The following is a 21,980-nucleotide window of genomic DNA, read 5'->3' as shown; positions in this document are numbered from 1 at the left end:
AAGCAAAATGAAAGTAATTGAAACGTATTAAACGAGGAATGGAGAGTCAAGGCAACCATAACCTGCTACTATTCCACCTTCATTAGATTCCAGTGGTTTTGATCGAAGAAGGTGACCAGAAAACTCATTCAGGAAGATTTCATCTTTACACCTGTTTACAAGAAAAAGCATTGGGATAGTATTTAAATTACAATTCGTAAGAGAAATCAATGAACAGTTCAATTACAGGCTTTCTACTTGAACACAACTAGTATTCGATCATAGGTGTCTTCGAAGAATTGCTCGTATATCCTGAGACTACCGAGTAAGTAATGCAGTTGTTAGGAAACGGGTACTAGGTAAGGATGCCAAATCAATTGATAACGTAGCGAAACTTCATCAGTTGAGATGTCTGGAACATATGTTACCTACGCCCAACCACCGACTGCCCCGACGTGCGATGTTTTATGGTGTATGAGTAGGTTGGAAGGAAGCTAGGGGCGGCCAGACCAAAACACGATACAAATCCGTGAAGTCACTGACAAGTGCAATGAGCCATGTTGGTAAGTGTAGACTAACTGGTTGGGATCCGCGAGACGATAGCAACTGAGACATTGAATGACATGTCTCAAAATCATTTGCAATGGCGCAGGCGCATCCACTTTTTGTGTTCTCTCGAATTCTAATCTTCGGAGTTTTTTCATGTCTCTTTTTTCTCCTTCCAAATTTATTTCACTGGATAACACCCCTTGAATAACATCATCAAACCATAATCTTTCTAATTACTGCTTATACTTTTTCTACCTCTACCACTATAGAATGTGGATCGACAATTGTATCTCTGTGCTAATGTGGTAATGCAACCTGAACTGATGTACTTACATACGAATTTCTACGTTTTTGCTGACTGAATGTAATTTCGTCCGACTAAGTAAAGTAAACCACATTAGCAGTTACATAAAGACCTCAAAATAAATATGTTCTAAAATTAATTAAAGTGGATTGACATATCTACTTTCTAACATCTAGGTTCTAATAATTTAAATTGTATTTTCACAAAGAATTTCCTTTATTATTTAGTAGAGATTCTGTTTTTTACTTACACCTTATTGCGAAAAATTTGACAGATATAAGCAGTATAGGAAATGGCAAAAATGTGCATAGACTCATGTTGCTATATTATATAAGCACAGAGATTCGTGCTGGTGGGCGGCTTATGCTCCTCCACGAGGGGTGACAGGGAAAATGAATCCCCGAAATAAAAGATATAACACAAAATTTAAAATCTAGATCTGGGTAGAGGGAGAGTGAATGCATATTTACAAATGAGCTTGATTTTAGCATTATTATTTAACCTCATGCTAAATCCAAACAAGTAGTGTATACCTACCAACATACGTCTGGGCAGTAGCCCATGATTCATGGACTGATGTCATGTCATGGTTTGGCTGCCACATAAAATCCACCAATCATAACTTCGAAAATCAAAAATAAGTTGCGGGGTAATGCAATCATTCCCTGTTTTAATCCATCAACATTCCTTCAATCTAAAAGAATATAACTCATTTGAATCTCTATAATAGTATCATAAATGACAGTATTATAGTTTTACCAATTTTTAAAATGAAGTAAACGTGAATTAACGACCACTAAGTAAATTATTCATTGACAGAGTATTTTGCATTGGTTTTCAAAATCAAAATGACAAACTAGAAATAAAAGAAAGTACACTACTAGTTGTTAAACTTACGCAAGAATTGCACCAAAAATACCTAATTCAGTAACCATTTTCTTGACATTTAATTCTCCAGAAGCTGAAGTTGAATTCAATATAGAATTTTCAAAAATATATGGTTGTATACGCTCCATAAGTACATACAGTTTTCTTTCAGAATGATTCATAATTGACTTTAATTTCTGAACAAGTTCCTCTATGTATAATTAGTAAAGAGGATAACTGATTAAGAATTAGACCAATCTAAATCATAGTCAATAAGTTATTCTTCAAATGACATATCTATTAATCATTGATGATTAGAACTATTTTTGTAACAAACAATCTATTCCTATGATTTTACAACTCGTCCTTACTAAACCATAAGTAAATCTAGCTTTTAGCAAGATTTACATATTTGTCGTAAGTAATTAGCTAGTGTGTACATCTAAATTTGAGAACGGTACTGCTAATTTAATTGTTTTCGATAGGGTGCCGATAAAGACTTACAAGAGTGATTGTAAGAAACATAGTTTGGTCCTAGTGTTCGTAAAGCACGTCAATTATCATTAACTACAAATTGAAACTGGACATATTTTTATTTATATATTCTTTAAAGAAGGGCTCATATAGTAAAACTACCAAGTGAGTATTGCTGGTTATAGACATGATATTAGATAAATATGTTAGGTTAGATTGATAACGCTGTAAACCATGGTCGACCGGAATGATTGGGACAAGTGTTATTCTATGTCCTGTCATGGACTGTTAAATGAAATACGTGCAATTTGGAAAAAGCCAAGAGTGAGTATATCGGAACGCGCTAGCGGTTCATGAAGTCGTTAACCACTGGTTAGGAAGGTGCAGATTTTGGTGTAGAAACTTTTGGATATATCCACTTCAAAACACTTCCAATTTATTACGAAATAGCCGTTCTATCTTCACGTTCATCATTTATAACATCCTTGACGGTCCTAAAATGTCAAGATTTTCAACAACCTCATCCTTTCATTATTTTTATGCTAAGATCGTGTGTATGGATGATGTTTCCTGATTCACTTCATCACTAGCTATTCGGACAAAGAGTCAGTCGTCAAAAAGTTCAAGATGCCTTACACTTAGAACGTCTGGAATAAAAGTAAATGTTGACGGTTATCATTGACCTTGCGTCACTACAATCTACTAAAATGCTTTATCCAATCTAAATGAGTCGTTTCCTTCAGTGTTTTCACAAAGCTTCATCAAAAATCTAAGTATCTCAGTCCTTATATTTATCGGACAACCCATAACATATTCGCTCCAAAACAATTATATTCGAAACATCGTATCTGGACATGGATGCTCTCTAGAAAAACCCACTCACACTAAGCACTTTTGAAGTGATAATAGTAATAACCGAAAAACCCAGCATAACTCAACACATTTTATAGACCGAGCCCGTAAACGACATACTTATCGCATAAAGGTTAATAACGTGAAAAGTGATTATTCACCTTAAAAGATCGACTAACAAATCTAATCGGATTGAATAAAATTAAAATGGTAGTTATCGAGAAAGATTTAACAAGAAAACCAATACCTCCAAAATAATTATTCCCTCCACCTTCTCTCTGTGGTTTCAAAACATAATTATCTGGTCTTAATAGACAATCGTTAATTACATATTGAATCTCAGTGGAATCCGATATTCCCATTTCTTCATCTAATGTATATTGATGGGCGAATGTAGATAAAATATTTAAATAACTTGAACTATCCGGATTAAAAAATCTAGATAAATATTTCGGTTTTGATATGGCGGCCTGTATTATTTTTGTATTTGCAAGCATATATTGTATGCATGGGCATTTGATAGCTAACGACCGTTCAAGTTGATATTTCACATCCCATGTCTACGCACGAAGTGAATAAAACACACACAAAACGGAAATATATAAAGACCAAATAGCTGAAAGTAACATTAACTAGATTTATGAGAAAAATTAACATAGATATTTTATTGGATTATTGAGCAGCTAATCTGGAAAGAAGTGTTATATATTGCCTAGAAGACTTATACGAATCAGTGCAGAAAATAAACCACAAGGGGAATAGATGTGCAGATCAAGTTGTATGTTGCAGTAAGTAGGGATATAAAATACCATGCTAAAATCTCGACAAACCTATGAGAGAAACACATCTATAATGCACACTGGAAACCTGTCAACAGTAGCGTGATGGGAATCTGAGTTTTATGTCTTGCTACATTCTTTGACTTGACTAGTTTAATTGTGAAATTTTCATGGATCTACAGAACAACATAATTAGTACAGACTTCAGGTAGAACTGAACTATTCGAACTTCTCCCCACATAACCTACTGATAGCATGTTTGGTCGAACCTGGTTTATTAATTATTGTTGACCTTTATTCTGTCATTATCTGCATATTTATTTTGACAGGATTAAACACGATTAAACCGTCCAGGTCAGAGAATGAAACTAATAAAATAACCCACCTAAAATAAAAATCTTGTCTCTACCATCGCAAGTTTCTTCTCCTTATATAAATTCTGTTTATTTGATTAGTTAGATGTTTAAATTTCTAACGCGGACCGTTGTATTAATCGAGTCATTGATAAGGCTGTTCATTATGGAGAGTAAAATCTGAGAAAACTTGATAAGCACAAAATTACAGCTCTGTAATAATGTAGATATAACAAATTCAGTATTGTGAATTATTATATTACGACATAATTTCTTATCTGTAAATGTAATCATGGCAGATTTAGTACTTACATATTATGTATTCACTGGAATCTAAGATACGGATGTAAATCTACAGTTTAATGAAAAAGAGATCTGAACACGCTGGAAAGATTAGATGGGAATAAACAATATGTGAAACCGTATGTTGGCATGTTGAAAGTAAAAAACATTGTTTGAAGTCACTAAATGTTAACGAGATGAGTTAAGTACATCAGGGATTAATTAAATTTTTTTAAAACATTTGATAATATGTTAAAAGAAGTTAAGCACCTTTTAATTAATATCAACGAAATGTATGAATGGATTTTGATGAGAATATGAACTATACATTATTATGAAGTATAAAACAGATCCATTTTAATAATTCATATATAAAGGTTGCCAGTGAACTGTTAGTACGATTACAATTTATTTCAATATAGAATTAGACGACGAATGTTGCAGTCTTCTGTTTAATTGTTAAACAAAACACCATGAAAAATTTATTTTCATGATCTCAATCATTATCTGCAAGGTAATTCTTATTACTGTGCACGTCAGTAATTGACGAAAGAATTTAGTTTAGTTTTGCGATTGAACACTGTTAGATCCCGATAAGCATAATGAATGGTAATTTTGGGATCCATTTATGGACCAATAATAAACGTATATTTTTATCGTATAATTGTTAAATAACTAAACTAGGCATATTCATATTCTTATTATTATAAGCTTTATTTTGACCCATAAACTATTATTATACGTTTTACCATTCTTGAATTATGCCCTATCTATTAATCACTACCTCCCTCATTCACAGCCACTTTTGGCCAAATCTTGTACAAATGTCATTTCCTATTTTATGGTACGTTGTGGTCTGTTTGATTGGTATATAAACTCCGTATATCTGAAATAAATGATTCATATCGCAGAGGCTCGGATTGGTGTTCTGGACTTAGTGGCTGTGCTAGACAGTAAGCGGGACCAATAAGGACTCCAGACTGCTCACACGGGTTTACGCGCTATTGATCCGATCGATAAGTCACTGCTCTCTAATCGGCGGTCACAAGTTATAAGAAACACAAAAAATATTCCAGGGAATACACGTGACGAAGAATGTCAACATGCAATCCATTAAATATTAATCAAGGATTTTTATAACGGACTGAATTTGGATACTTTTGGGTAATATGTAACCATTTATTATCAAATTATTCGGTCTGCAGTATGAGATTTTTAGATAATACGCTATCTATTCTTTTTAAAAGTGTGGATGTGGTGAAATACAACTCGTTGACCAAAAGAGGTTTTTCCTCTAAGTAGCATTATTTTTCATGTTATAATCAACTTGATATTAGGAAAGCTCAGTGAAATGCTGGCCCTTAGTTAGCACCAAAATAGCATACTTAGCTAATCCCCTTTGAATGGATGTTTAATAAACCCACTTTATGCGAAGTAATTATTTGTTGCGTAACTTTCTTAGTTGAATTCGATGCCTTGACGATAGTCAGTCAGTAACAACGTAGAACTTCGTACGTACGTACATCAGTTCGAGTTGCCACACCACATCAGCACAGAGATGCAGTGGTCGATTCAAAACCCGTAGTGCTAGATGTAGTAAAATTATAAGCTGTGATCAGAAAAATTAGGATTTGAAGTATAATCCAGTGAAATGAATTTGAAAAGAGAAAAAGAAAGGGATATGAAGAATTCAGAAGATTAGAATTTGGGAGAACACAAAGAATGGATGCACCTGCACCATTGCAAACGATTTTGAGCCATGTCATTCAGGGTCTAACCATCGGTTGCTATCATCTCGCGGTCCCCAACCAGGTAGTCTACATCTACCAACATGACTCAGTCCACTTGTCAGTGACTTCATGGACTTGTGCCATGTTTTGATCTGGCCGCCCCTAGCCTTGACGATAAATTAAATGATTTATCCATATCGCAAATTATATTTTTAATACTAAACGTACAGCCACATGTAGATACAAAAACATGTGACATGAATGCTTCCCCAATGTGCATGTTTCAAACTTATAAGGACAAATACTAATTGTAGGATTTTTGATCATTCTGATTTTTCATGATCACATTTATTTATCCATCAAGTGTAAAAAAACATTTATCAAATATATTACGACGCTATGCAAAACGATCAGAAACAATTGTTAAACTCAGTAAAATACTGATATAAACGTTTAATAGCTTTCTTGACCATAAATGAAAACAGATAATTGATGGAATTAGAGAAAACTGTATTATCAAATAATTCATATCTACTGATAAACAAATTTCAACTGCTTCCTGTTACTTTTGGATAAAGTTGAAAATATTTAGATTATTACGAATACTGTCCAACAACTTAGTAACTTAGTCTTACAGTTCCCTGTGCTTAAAAGTATCAGTGATATTGGTATTTAAATGTTTGTATTCTTCTCAGAAACTATTGATTTTTTATGGTAAACATTATTTATTTAGTCCAGATTATTTGTAAAACACGTAAACTTAAGCAAAAACAATTTTTCTGGAAACCAATCAAACAAGTAGTTAGGACATTTTGTATTATAGACAAATACATGTCATAACAAGAAAAAAATCAGATTACAATACACTATTTTCCTGACCACTCGGTGATTTTGATACCTCGGTGTCCCACAACCATGAAATTTTGGCAGACTAAAGGCTGGATGTTATACTTATTGATCCTAGTCTCTCGAGTCTAGCTGAAGTCTAGGAAACCTTTAATTATTTAAATGTTAGACATTACTATGTTTGGACGCCATCAACAATACTATTCCTGAGTTGTTGTAGTTGTTTTCCCTGATAAACTGCACATACATCAGTATTAAATATACTTAACACAACTGTGAAGCACATGGGAGCAAAGGTATTGTAAAATAGATGCAATTGAGTAAACTGAAGTATATAATACTCAGACTGCCCCATCTGTCATCGTTGAATGTGCTATCGTGATGCAACACACAAAATACGTATCCAGAACTTAAGACTTTAATGTACGTCTTACTTAATACTGTGGTAGGAATTCTTTCTACAATAATGCTATAATATCAGTTACCTGACTTACAGTAACAAAAAACAACAAAATATATGCAAAAATTGGCTTTTTAACTGCAAGATGACTGCATAATATTTGCATTATTTGCAACCAACAGTTCATTTCTGTAACGCAGCATCAACATGATGGGTAAAATTTTTATGTTGCACATTTCAGGTTTAGTCCCATTAATCATGTTTTTATATACCAACATTTGTTGTCTTATTTCAGTAACAAATGTTTCGTTATGACGTGTCAACCAAACTCGGTTATCTAATCTAATGTAGTGAATATCATAACATTTTTATCAATTTGATCTTATCCTTAAAATTGGCATGACTCGTGTAACTTATTATTATTCGAGAATAAACTATATTATTATTATTATTATTATTATTATTATTATTATTATTATTATTATTATTATTATTATTATTATTATTATTATTATTATTATTATTATTATTATTATTATTATTATTATTATTATTATTATTATTATTATTATTATTATTATTATTATTATTATTATTATTATTATTATTATTATTATTATTATTATTATTATTATTATTATTATTATTATTATTATTATTATTATTATTATTATTATTATTATTATTATTATTATTATTATTATTATTATTATTATTATTATTATTATTATTATTATTATTATTATTATTATTATTATTATTATTATTATTATTATTATTATTATTATTATTATTATTATTATTATTATTATTATTATTATTATTATTATTATTATTATTATTATTATTATTATTATTATTATTATTATTATTATTATTATTATTATTATTATTATTATTATTATTATTATTATTATTATTATTATTATTATTATTATTATTATTATTATTATTATTATTATTATTATTATTATTATTATTATTATTATTATTATTATTATTATTATTATTATTATTATTATTATTATTATTATTATTATTATTATTATTATTATTATTATTATTATTATTATTATTATTATTATTATTATTATTATTATTATTATTATTATTATTATTATTATTATTATTATTATTATTATTATTATTATTATTATTATTATTATTATTATTATTATTATTATTATTATTATTATTATTATTATTATTATTATTATTATTATTATTATTATTATTATTATTATTATTATTATTATTATTATTATTATTATTATTATTATTATTATTATTATTATTATTATTATTATTATTATTATTATTATTATTATTATTATTATTATTATTATTATTATTATTATTATTATTATTATTATTATTATTATTATTATTATTATTAGACGGAAGCGTTATTGAACAATTCGACCTTAATGAACACTATTTTAAAAAATTTGTATCAGCCAACAGTTTTAAATAATAAAAATAATATTAGCTTGGAGAAAACGATTGTATGATGTAGAGGTAGTGGTAACTGGAAAAACATTCCATCCGTATTATTAGTCGTTCTATATTCAAAACCAGTATTATAAGAACTTTTTGGGTGCCACATTTAATAATACCTTGTTTTTCTACATAGCAGACATCGATGATCTTTCCAAGTGAAGATGATTCGGCCCTCTTCAGGGGCCCTTCGACAAGATGATTTATTAGTCTACAGTTTATGTTTTTGTTAAATAAACATAACATCACTGCAGACAAATGTTCTGCGCTTCATGTTAAATTGTTACTTACATAGGTTTTTTACTGAACGAGTCACATCTGTAGTCTGTATAACAGGTTCAGTTGGTTTGGTAAATAGTTTATATGGAATTCAGTTGTCAATAACTATTAAACCTAAGAATAATTTCAAATGAACATATAGTGAAATGCAATAGAACTGATTTGCAACTATATGCGAAAATATTTGACAAAATAAAGATGGTTAAAAGTTATTTAAAGCGTAAGCGACCATAGAACATGAAACATAAACGTCAATCAGAAACTAATACACTTGAAACCTGACCATCATGTCTAATTTCTGCTCATTATATCACCGCGAAGAATTTTACGGAATAACAACTTTAAATCAGTATTGAAAGATTAATAAAGAAATTGTATGTGATAAACAAGTGGTTAAAAGGAGATAAGATCAAAAGTGAAGAATAATTGATGGGAAAATATCACATAACTTAACACAAACATTATCAGAAGGATAAACATCACTCACTTCGTCATCAGGAAAGCATCTGGAGTATAGCCAGTTCTAAAATATACAACAGCTACCTCTTGATTGTCTCTAAAAATACAACAGACTTTGTTTAGCGACAAAAAAATATATTATTATAATAAGCAGCAGCTTATGAGACCCAATTATTGATATACTGAGATAGACAACGCCACATTCCGAATTTACATCACGGACTGACCTTAGACAGCCAATGAAAAATAGGAAGCACTAGACAGCTATTTCATCCTAGCATGTGACTCGTCAGCAGTACATACCTACGACTCCACTGGAAATTGAACCCGAGTACTTCAGATCTCGAAGCGAGTGCTTAACCCTTAGACCACTGAGCCGAGACCCAGTAGTATATATTTGACAATATTCATGGGTATAGCTTCCTAACGCAACTATCAAGTAGTCCCTAGTTTTGAATGGTTCACTGACGAAAATCAACCCTTGATGTTATTAACATAATATCGTGATTGTCTACGCATTTACCCCCTCTTAGCAGCACATATAAACAAGAAACACAGTAAGAATTATAAAGAAAAGGTAGCAGGACCGTAGATTATAGGATTTTCCAACTAAATGTCAGACACGATATAATTATGTTCACATAAACCAACCGTATTGGTGAATTTACATAGGGTAGAAAAACGTGCCTTATATTTCTCATGGGCTGCTATGATCAATTAGATGTCTAACATCAGAGATCGTACTACCAGAAAGTACAGTGAAGGAAACTTAGACACCTAAGAACATATATTCAAATGAATACCTTAAATACGCCCTTTAAACATGTTTTACACCAATTATGTTAGAAATTCTTTAAGCTCTCTTAACAGTATGGGGATATGTGCAGAATGAAGTATTTTCACTGTTGAATTCACAAGTCAATCTAAGCTAGACCATCACTGAAAACCTGGAAACACTGGACGACCGTTTCTTCCAGTTATGAGACTCCTCAGCATTGTGAACCTACCATCCCTCAGGAGGGATTCGAAACCACGACCTTCGGTCTCGCGCGCGAATGAAATGGCAGTCCACTGCTCCCAGGTTTTGAATTGAGTAGCGAGAAAACCAAAAGTAGGTCCCACCAACAACTGAGGTCACACTTAGGTAGTTCTAAAAACGAGGCTGACCCAGATGTTGCTTGGAAAGGCATACAAACAGCTGTGGAAACAGCAGTGACATCTATCAGTGATTTAAACCACAGGGTTACAAAGAACCAATGGATTTCCTCAAGGTCTATTGCACTGATAGATTCTCGCAAACTCGTCCCATCAGGTTCCGAACATGATGAAGAGCGACAACAAATCAGATCTAGGTTAAGAAAAAGTCTAAGAAACGACCGTGAGCAGTGGTGGGCAATGAAAGCAAAAGAGATGGAAAAGGCGGCGGCTGTAGGGAACACAAGACAGCTCTACCGACTAATAAAAGAAACTGGAATTAATAAGTGTAACTCAGACTATTTCGGAAAAAGACAACACTCTCATTTGCTCCCAGTCCACACGTTTAGAACGATGGGCGGAACATTTTAGGGAACAGTTCAGCTGGCCTTCAGTTACTCTACAACTACCCTCCATTCCCAGACAGTGTGAATGGGACATTGATATAGGTCCCCCAACTCTAGCTGAAGTCTAAAAGGCTATAGTTAACCTGAAACGAGGGAGGGCAGCTGGTCCAGATAGATTGGCTCCAGAAGTCTTTAAGGATGGTGGTTCAATTTTAGCGATTAGGTTGACTAATATTTTAGCTAAAATCTGGGAGTTGGACGTTATTCCATCTGACTGGTCACAATCACTCATCGTCCCAATATATAAGTGAGGGTCGAAATCATCCTGTAACAACCATAGAGAGATTAGTTTAACTAATATAGCATCTAAAATATTATCTTCGATGATTATCCGACGCCTAACTAAGACTTGTGAACTGCAAACACGAGAGCATTAAGCTGGCTTTTGACCATGTCGTGGCTGCATCGACCACATATTCACCATTCGTCAGGTTCTAGGACATAAGCATACTTATTGGCGTCCGACAATGGTGGTCTTTCTTGACTTAAAAGCAGCATTTGACTCGGTAGACCGAGAGGTTCTGTGGCAGTGTGTCATTGGAAGGCGTACCTCAGAAGTACATAAACCTTGTAAAGGCTCTCTACTCGAACACTACTAGTCGCGTCAGAGCTTATGGCGAACTGTCATCTGCTTTTGCAACCTCAAGTGGTGTCTGTCAAGGCTGTCCACTTTCTTCATTTTTGTTTAACTTCATCATAGACCTACTGATGGAAATAACATTTCATACACATAGTTCCCTTTACCATTTTGAAAAGAGCAAGAACAAATACTCTAGCAGAATAGAATGAATTCATTTTATTTCGTAGGTTCTCGTCAGCTGCTTACAACTTGTGATATTTAAAAAATCATAATTACTTAATAGGTTTAAATTGCTTGCATTGCTTACTAAATTATCGGGTATTGATCTCCTACCAGGAGGTCCACTTATCGACTTAGAATACGCAGATGACATAGTCCTGTTTGGTGAAGATACTGACAAAATGCAGAGTCTTCTGGTAGCACTGAGCAACAATGCCAGAATGTTTGGGATGCGCTTCTCTCCCTCGAAATGCAAGTTGTTGCTTCAGGACTGGTCTGCGTCAACACCTGAACTAAGGATAGGGAGTGAAGTAGTCGAACGCGTCGACAACTTCACTTATCTTGGAAGTCTGATCAGCCCTAATGGGTTGATGTCTGACGAAATCTCAGCACGGATTCGAAAAGCTCGTTTGGCTTTTGCCAACTTGCGTCACCTTTGGCGAAGGCGAGATATCCGTCTATCAATAGAAGGACGGGTATACTGCGCGGCAGTCCTTTCTGTTTTACTTTACGGTAGCGAAACATGGTCATTAAGAGTAGAAGACACTCGTAAGCTATTAGTATTTGACCACAGATGCCTCAGAAATATTGCTGGCATCTGCTGGGATCACCGGGTAAGTAATAGTGAGGTTAAACGCAGGGTATTAGTGAATGATGGTAAATCAGTTGATGAGGTTGTGAATCTTCATCGATTGAGATGGTTGGGCCACGTGTTAAGTATGCGCGAACACCGACTACCACGACGTGCAATGCTAACCGGTGTGGGGGATGGCTGGAAGAAAATTAGGGGCAGCCAAAACAAAATGTGGCATCAGTGCTTGAAGACACTAACTTTGAGTCTGAGCCATGTTGGTAGATGTACGTGTATACACTCTGTCTTCCCTTAAACTATGAGATAACAATTATTTCATATTTTTCTTTCTACTAATTAATTCTTTCTTCCTGCACTATATCCTTATATGCAATCTTTTTTATATATTACCACCATTGACTTAACCACTCCTATAAATCCGGTGTTCATCTTGCTGTGCTAATGCGGTATGGCAACTTGGACCGATGCATATATATGCCTGGTCCTACGTTGTAACTGACTGACTGGCTATAAGCGAGACGTTTCGCGAATCCGCAAGCGGCTTTACTCGCCATTTTGTGGCGTCATGAAGCTGCAACGAATGCTCATCTATACTTTTCGGTGGAATGGTAGCTAGCCTAGAAACTAGCTCTGTTCGATACTTACTTGCAACAGAAGTTGCAACCAGCTTGCTGACATCAATCCCTTGGTGACGGTCACTTCGTTGGCCACTGAAAAGTAAGGTAAGGTTGGCGCAGACCAGGGCATGATCAGAGTCTAGATAGGTACTCCAAAAGGAGCGGAAGTCTTGTACACAACCACGCCAGTGGTAGCGGATCACGATGTGATCAATATGAGTCCAGGCTTCAGATGCAGAGGGAGGACGCCAGGTGGCACATCGGCGATGACTGTGCCGAAAGTTAGTGCCAGCCAGAAACAGGTTGTGGTCTGTGCACAGTTGCAATAGACGGTCCCCGTTATCTGTCTTGAGACCAACAAGTCCCCATCGGCCACCTAAACGACTCTCTTCTGTGCCTAGACGCCCGACCTGAGCATTCAAGTCTCTGGCTAGTACTACAATATCTGTCGAACGCACTTTCTGGAGAAGAACAGTTAACTGGTGGTAAAATTCATCCTTGATTGCATCCGGGCTGCAATCTGTCGGGGAATAGGCAAAGATGACGAAAAGACATCGTTTCTCACACCGATTTCTCCTCAATTTGATGGAACTTTCTAATCTAACAGCACATAACCGACTGTTAATAGAATCCAATCGATTAGTGCTGCCTTAGCTCTAGCGCTTAGTGCGACACCAACGCCAGCAAGACCAGAAGAAGATGCCTAACGGTCCCCGGATAAACGCACGTAAAACAAGCTTTTGAAGCGACAGCGAATTTGTAGTACTTCACCAGTCTTTAATACGGGTCTCGGATAGACAACAAACGTCAATGTTAAGACTTTCCAAAGACATAGCAAGCCCTATCTGTTGTTCGACCTGCATAAGTGTGCGGAAGTTGAAGGCAGCCAGTTTGAATGGTGCACGCGGTTTCAGAAAAACTGTTTCAGTATTCGTATTTGGTGGTGCATTCAATTTTCAACCAGTCAGTGACTCGAGAACGTTTAGATAGAAGTGAGATTCCACCATAGGCGAGCTCCTGTATAAGTCGAAAAATGAGGATGCATAAAGTGAGAATAAATAGAGTGAATAAATGACGTAGTGAATAATAATAATAATAATAATAATAATAATAATAATAATAATAATGTGAATCGTTTGACTGTTAATCGAAGCAAGTATAGTATTTTCCTTAAGTATCGTCACTTCATTCTGTTTGTGTATGGGCTGTGATACTGCCCGGATGCCCAGACCGAAGCAGGTGGTTTTCTTAGGGAGCCACACCCCGAGCCTTTGACCTAAAGGTCTGACCCATAAGGCAGTGAAGCATCGTGAGGAGATGCAGTTCCATGGTAGCCGGTGACCAACGATTGGTTCATACGCCATTTGTTCCCTCAGGATGCTGGAGCCTATATGCGCCATTGGTTTGAAATCCGGTTAAAGCGGCGGGCATTCGCTTTTGTCCTCTCATTTTCGTAAACAACACCCCTGGTGAGAGAAGGCAGTGAGTAGGACTTCCTTGGCAGAGGCTGTATACGCGTGGCCACGTGAGAGCATTTCGAGAGGGAGGGAGGGTCCACCCAATCCTCGGCCATACCAGGGCATTTGGGAGCCCTAGATTTTACTGCTAGCCACCATCTACCTCTGCTTATAATACTCGTGACTTAAAGCGATATCGATGAAAACTGATCAGGATGCAAATATGACAATTAGAGACTGATCAGTTGCAGTCCTAAACATCAGCAAATTCAAACAACCAACACCCAAGTGAACTAAAACATACGTTGTTTATAGTAAGTGATAGGAAAATTTAATGTATCAAAGCACCGAAATGCTAATCGCTTAGTCATTTAACTCTTTAATTTTAGCAATTTAAAATAATATATTTACTACAGTGTTGTTAGATCTTATTTAACCTCAATAATTACTGAAACTGTACACTCGTTATTGATAACTAATTGACTTAATAAAAAAGATAGCCCAAAAGATTAAATGAGTTAGGCAGGTAGGTAATAATTTTACAACTTACACAAATAAACGGGAATTCACATCCAATTTTAGACCAGTTTTTAGATAATCAAATGAATGATATAACACATTCACTTTAGGATTTTTCAGTAGAAGACAACCAAACAATGCTCGTTGATCATAAATATTTTTTCATTCTTACCAACAACTACAAGAATAGATATGTTTGACGTGATTAAATTTCTTCTAGAGCAATCTTCGACATACATACGACAAGCAGATAATAAAGCTTCGCTAAATCTATCAGCAGAAAAGCAATCAGGTACCTAAATGTAAGATTGATGACATGAATGAAATTTTCAATACATTAAATTCATATCATTTGTATGATAGCGCCATAGTCCGAAACCATATAAATACATTCTAAGTCCTAAGGCGCTTAAATATATACAAAAAGAAATAACCATTTGATAAAGTGTATATTCCGGATTGTTTAAGTCAATGTATAGATCAGTTCAATAAAATTATTGTTCAGTATTATAAGCCATTAAAAAACTATAATCTCAGGTAAATGATATCCGTCAGATAATATACATGTAAACAATGATTTCGGGTTTCATATAATTTTAACTTTGGATACCACTTGTTGCTACTATGTAATGTAGTCTTCTGGAAATAAACTACAATCCTAATTTTTAAATTGCCCAAATAAGTCAATAAGATCAATCATTACATAGAATGATTTTTTTGCATATGAAACAAATATTAGGATTTGCTGAACTAGACGAAAATCTAACCGTAAAAAAAAGTGATACCGGATGAACTCAAGAGATTATTGAACAAGTCTGACTTTTGAAAGCACCCCCAACATAAAGACACAGACCAGTCCGTCAAAAGGCAGTAGAATTGCAAAAACATGAACAGCTTTTGGAAAAAGTATATGATTCACGAAAAATCTAAAATAAACATCCATTTTATTATGCAAGGAATTATACTCTCAAAAATGACTGAGATCATATATAATAACAATGAGGTGAATAAAATTATTCTCAACTTACACGATTATTTAAATCGCTTGAAATTCCATGCAAAGATAAGGAAATACGATGTTGTGGAACAATACGCTGAGCAAGACCACAAAAGCTACATGCAATCATATTGAATTCAACTTGTCGAATCAACAAGCTATCCCAAGCTTCATCTTGAGTCTCAATATCAGATTGAGCGGCTACTACTGTACTTTGTAACCGGTTCGCAAGAAAAGTCCGTTTAGTATCGCATAAATCTCCTTGTACATGAAGCATATAATCGGATCGGTTCAATCCTAACACTATATCCTGAGAAAAGGGATAAAAACAAAGTTCGAGGGTAACTTCTTTGGGTTTACAAACGAGGTAAAGACTAGGTACAAACGTCTCTGTTGACAAAATTTGGAATGTAATTTTCAGACCTAGTAAGTCATGTTTAAATCGAAGTTTTACTGCCATAAAACACACATTTGGCAGTAATAATAAAGCTAATGAATAGATATGGAGAAAAGTCAGCTTTCAACTCATGTGAGTCTTTTTGCCCCATAATGTCGATTGTTCACTATGGGTCAAAAAGTACTGGCTATGAACATCCTACAGGGATAGTCGATCGAATCATGCAAAGGAAAGGAAATCTCATTAATGAGGCAGTAGTCGGCTCAGAAGTTTGGTTACACCATGATGACCACCTGAAAGCAACTTCGACAACCGATGTGAAATACCTCATATTATTCTATTACACACTTTTGAAATCAAGCCCCGGAAACGGCCAACCCAGTCTCTGCGCGAACGAAGAGTGATACTATTTTTGACTGCCTAGAAGGTAGACAGCTCAAAAGCAAGGAACGCGGATGCGAGCGGACCACAACGCTATGTCCCACTAATCTGCTCAAAGAGAGATTTCAACAGGACACATATTGTATTAATATATGTTCCGTGCAGGATAATGTTGAAGCATACTGATTTATTCATTTTTAGCCGATTGGGGCTAAAAGATGAATAAAAACTCAAGAATATTCTTGTGTATAAATTATAAATTTACTAAGTTCTCACGCTGTGATCGCAACCTCCATTCAACTTTAAACCCGGAATCCGCTCTTTGAAATATCACAATAAGTCTTACCTTATTCTATAACGAATTTGTAATGAGCATTTTACAAAACCACATCTGAACTGTCTACAGCTGTGACACTTCAGAATCGAAGTGACGAAAACGCTGCTTATCACTGACAGCGCTATTATTTCGTCCATTTTCTACAATGCTATCCTTTTTTGACAAATTAATCATTTTTAAGAAATCATTAACATTCTCACGTGCGTCGAATGAGTTGGAACGAACCAGATGTAGCAGGTAAACGTTGGTATGCATTTTTATTTCGTCTAAACTAAAAAGCTTTCTGAATAAACATGCGTAAACTATGCATTAATTGCTTTTTTAGATCATGGAATGGAGATAACTTTTTCTCCAAGTTAAAGTGTTGACGTTTAACCGTCACCCCCATGTAAACATTGACAACTTTATGTAAAACATGTTTAGAAATTGTTTTCACATAAACCACTGTTTGAGTGAGAAGATAACTTGATTGTCTTAAGATATTAAAGACGAACTTTATAAGTGCACAAGCGGTAGTAAACTAGTCCGTTAGGTTTTGCAAAAAGTTGACTATTTGACATGTTAATATTGGAGGGAAGTAGACAATTCGCTGTTAATTTTAGGGAAAAGCAAACAATTTGTAAAAGATAAGGGTGTTTTATGTTGTGGAGTTGCAACTTGGAAAATGTATACAACTATCATCAAAAAGGTAAAGGTATTTATAGAGATATCTAACCAAAATTTACTGGCCAGAGACAGAGATAGTCGAATATAATAGATCAAACCAACTTTCAGCTTAAGAGGAAATTGTTGCACTGATGCCTTGTCAATTACATAAAGCCCTAATCAATAAATAAATGATTATTTTGATTAGTAGAAAACAGAATTTGAGTAAACTCAATTTAGACAATATTTTTATCAGACTTGCAAATGAAAGTTGAAAACCATTTAAATCTGACTAATTATTACATATTTACCGAGATAGTGCTTTATAAGTTAACCAATAATCATTCTGCAAACAAAAAAAACGCTTTTAGATTCGGGGCTAATGCTACTAAAGTATGCTGAATAAGGTAGAAACGATAGACATTTAATTCAATACACTCTTATTAGGGCTATAGAGAGAAGTGATCGATATCAAAATTGTAAACTGAGATCAGTCTGATAAGCAGGCAACTATGAGATTGTGTGAAATATCATCAAAACTGATAGGCAAGCCGAATGAAAAAAATATTAGATAAGGTAATGATAGTAAACTAAAATTGAGTGGAGAAACACGGTATTTGTACTAATTGATGACTCCTTTATAGTTTATTCCGCTGCCAATTCGAAGTCCAAACAGAATGCGTTCATTTATACTCATCGAGTTCCATCTGTCTTAAATGGCACTATTCTGACAGTTCCTGCTTAGCAAATCATTTTGACTACTTATAATTATCAGTGTATTTATCTCAGGATAGTAGGGATTATGGATACCCGGACTATTCACATTAACATACAGGATGCTCGTTGGTTGCAATGTGAAAAATAAGTGATAATTCGGATACTCAGTCAGTCAGTAACAACGTAGAACTTCGTACGTATGTACATCAGTTCGAGTTGCCATACCACATTAGCACAGAGATCTAGTTGTCGATTCAAATCCCGTAGTGGTAGAGGTAGTAAGAGTATAAGCAGTAATCAGAAACATTAGGGTCAGGAGAAAAATTGATTGGCAGTGCACATATTATGAGAATACAGAAGTGTAGGAATAATAGAGGAAGTGGAGATGATAATAAGCGAAATAGAAACAAGTTAATGATGAGATAATGACAACAGTATGCAAGTTACGAGACACGCATCCGACACAAATGTTTCAAGAGGGGATGGTAATCCATGGATGAGTACGTGTTTGCCAAGTCTTCTCTTGAGGCCATTCACTGAGGGGCTGTGGTCACTTCGGTTGGGAGAACACTACCAATAGGGGCAACTCTTAATGAAAAAAGAAAGAGCGTACCTGGGTTTTCGTTCTTTGATCTGCAATCTTTCGATGGTTGCCTCGAGGAACGTGGTGTTGTTTATGTAGGATGTACGTGGTGGGGTAAATTCCAAGGATATTGTCGGTATCAAGCACGGATCACTGTCGAGTAATCGACTGAATGGGACTCATCGATACACGTTAACTTCCTCAACTATGAGAAAGCATTTGACAGTATGGACAGGAGGACCTTGTGGAATCTTCAACGACACTATAAAGTACCTGAGAATGTCACCGTCATACGGAATTCTTACGACGGACTACACTGAAAAGTGGTGTATAGAAGACAGCTCGCAGGTGCATTCCAAGTGAAGACCGGTGTCAGACAAGGCTGCTTACACTCCCCTTTTCTCTTCTTTCTGAAGCTTGGCTGGCTTATGAAGACCTCCACATCTTACAGGAAGCATGGTATACAGTAAACACCTTTGATGCAACTAGACGATTTAGAATTCGTACATATCTTGACTCTTCTTTCTCATACACAGCAACAAATTCAGATGAAAATATACAGTACAACAGCAGCCTCTGCAGCAGAATACCTCAACATACATGAAGCCAAGTCCAGTATCCTAAAATTAAACACAACGAACATCAACAAATCACACTTGTTAGCGCAACTCTGGAAGAAATGGTAGCTTTTACGTACCTAGACAATGCGACTGATAGACAAGGGAGATCTGATGTGGATGTAAAGACAAAGATGGACAAAGTAAAAGATTGCCTATATAATTGAAGAAAATCTGGAATTTAAAACAAATGTCATCCAACATCAAAATCAGAATTCTCAGTATGAATATCAAAACAGTTCTACTGTATGGTGCTGAAAATTGGAGAACAGTTACGACCAACATCAGAAAAGCACATGTATTTATAAAAACTTGTCTACTCAAGATACTTCGGATCTATTGTCCGGACACCATCAGAAATGAACTAGTGTGGTGGGGAACAAAACAGCTTCCAGTTGCAGAACAAGTCAGGAAAAAATGCTGTATGTGGATAGAGCACACATAGCGGAAACTATCAAGCTGCATTACAAGGTAAGCCCTTACTTGGAAACCTCAAAGCAAATGGACAAAACTTACTTACACCTGTTACCCCCATGGAGGAGCGTAGGAAACCCACAAGCACTCTATACCCAGTTCTGTCCTGTGCAATCCTTTCCAGTTGCTATTCATCCTATTTATGTCTGTTTCAAACTACTGACGGTGTGTTCTTAGGTCTTCCTCTTATCCCTTTTCCTACAGGATTCCAAGTTAGCGTTTGCCTCATGTTGCAGTTTGATGATTTCTTCAATGTGTCCCATCAACTTCCAGTGTCTTTTTCTAATTTACTCCTCAGATGGAAGCTGGTTTGTCCTCTCTCTCTCATGGTAGGATGTTGCTGATGGTATCGGACCAACGGACATTCAGTATATTATGTAGTCAACTGTACATAAATATTTGTACCTTTTCGATGATTTTTGTGGTTCTCCAAGCTTCAGTTCCGTGCAGTAGAACTGTCGTGACGTTTGTGCCGAAGATTCTCACTTTGATATTGGTTGACAGTTGTTCTGAATTCCATGTGTTATTCAATTGTAGGGATGCGGCCCTTGATTTGCCAATCCTCGGCTTTACCTGTTCATTCGATCCTCCTTGTTCATCGGACAAGAGATGGACCAAAAAATGAGTTGGAAATAGAAGGAATAAGTCAAAAGAAATAATAGCAGTTCGTGACCGAAAAGGAAAAGAAAGGACAAGGTTGGTTGGAAAATAATGGTAAGTAGCCTATGTTCCATGAGGTCTAACAGGCACAAGTTACAAATCAAATCAAGCAATTAGAAAGGTCTTTTTCCAAGACACTTCACTTAAATGAAGAACAGCAGCAATTTTACCTTGGGCTAAGGAAGAGGCGAAGATTTGATGGATTGTCGGCTACATTCATACCGATTTGAGCATTTTCCACAGAATTTCTCTAAGGTTCCTCTTTATTCCCCCATATTTGGTGTTCGGAGTGCGGAACGTCTTGAGTAAATGTTAAAGCGAAAACGAGCAAATAATACTAAGATTTTTTATCGTTTAAGCATGTATCGTGCAGTGCACGCTACCTGAGAAGTCTACCGAGTAATATTTCAGAAAAAGTCTAAACAGCTATAAAACTCTAAGTAGGGATCGGCAGACTTTCGGGATACATGAAATCTGTGTAATCGGTTTCAAACAAAATTTCTTTACCTGAGTAATTTCGTTAGTTCGAATTCGTGAATATATACCCCATAATGAGCGAAGATAAGGGTCAACAGCAAGAACGCTGAAAATTCGGAAATTTGATAAAAGAGACTCACGGCTTCAACACATCATACAGAAATTCATGATTCATTGCAACCCTGTGATATAACAAGTTAAAATCACATTGGATTGATTGAGCACGACATAGTAATACTTTTGGTACGGGAGATGGTAAAAGTGTACATGATAAAAGAGATGGGTTTCCGTCGACCACCTTAAGAATTCCTATAGACCGTCAAGCTATTTACGTAAGTATACCATTTGAGACTGCAAATTCAGATGCCACCTTGTGCATGTCTAACGACCTTAAGAATGAAATTCGCCGTCTAGGTCAAGTCACAGCTCAAATGGTTCAAATGGTTGTGAACGGAATAGA

At 35.1% G+C, this 21,980-nt stretch overlaps 1 protein-coding gene across 3 annotated transcripts; it reads right to left on the bottom strand.

The window, feature by feature from the left end:
* Nucleotides 1-67: 67 nt before the first annotated feature.
* On the bottom strand, nt 68-21,966 carry MS3_00004729 (uncharacterized protein; the record flags this gene model as incomplete). Of its 3 annotated transcripts, none has more annotated exons than XM_051212693.1 (7): nt 21,863-21,966; nt 21,661-21,829; nt 21,551-21,626; nt 19,323-19,912; nt 16,264-16,542; nt 1,730-1,910; nt 68-151 (listed from the first exon to the last, which is right to left on the bottom strand). In XM_051212693.1, the coding sequence occupies exons 1-4, from the start codon at nt 21,897-21,899 to the stop codon at nt 19,787-19,789; spliced, it is 408 nt and encodes a 135-aa protein (XP_051064038.1). In that variant the 5' UTR covers nt 21,900-21,966. The 3 variants fall into 3 exon arrangements, with proteins under 3 accessions (XP_051064038.1, XP_051064039.1, XP_051064037.1); XM_051212694.1 differs by lacking the exon at nt 19,323-19,912 and adding an exon at nt 3,273-3,585; XM_051212695.1 differs by lacking the exons at nt 68-151; nt 1,730-1,910; nt 19,323-19,912 and adding an exon at nt 14,401-15,531.
* Between the last annotated feature and the right edge of the window lie 14 nt (nt 21,967-21,980).

Source organism: Schistosoma haematobium (assembly GCF_000699445.3).
Source record: "Schistosoma haematobium chromosome Unknown HiC_scaffold_273, whole genome shotgun sequence".
Lineage (NCBI taxonomy): Eukaryota > Metazoa > Platyhelminthes > Trematoda > Strigeidida > Schistosomatidae > Schistosoma > Schistosoma haematobium.
This window is presented reverse-complemented; position numbering and strand designations above follow the sequence as displayed.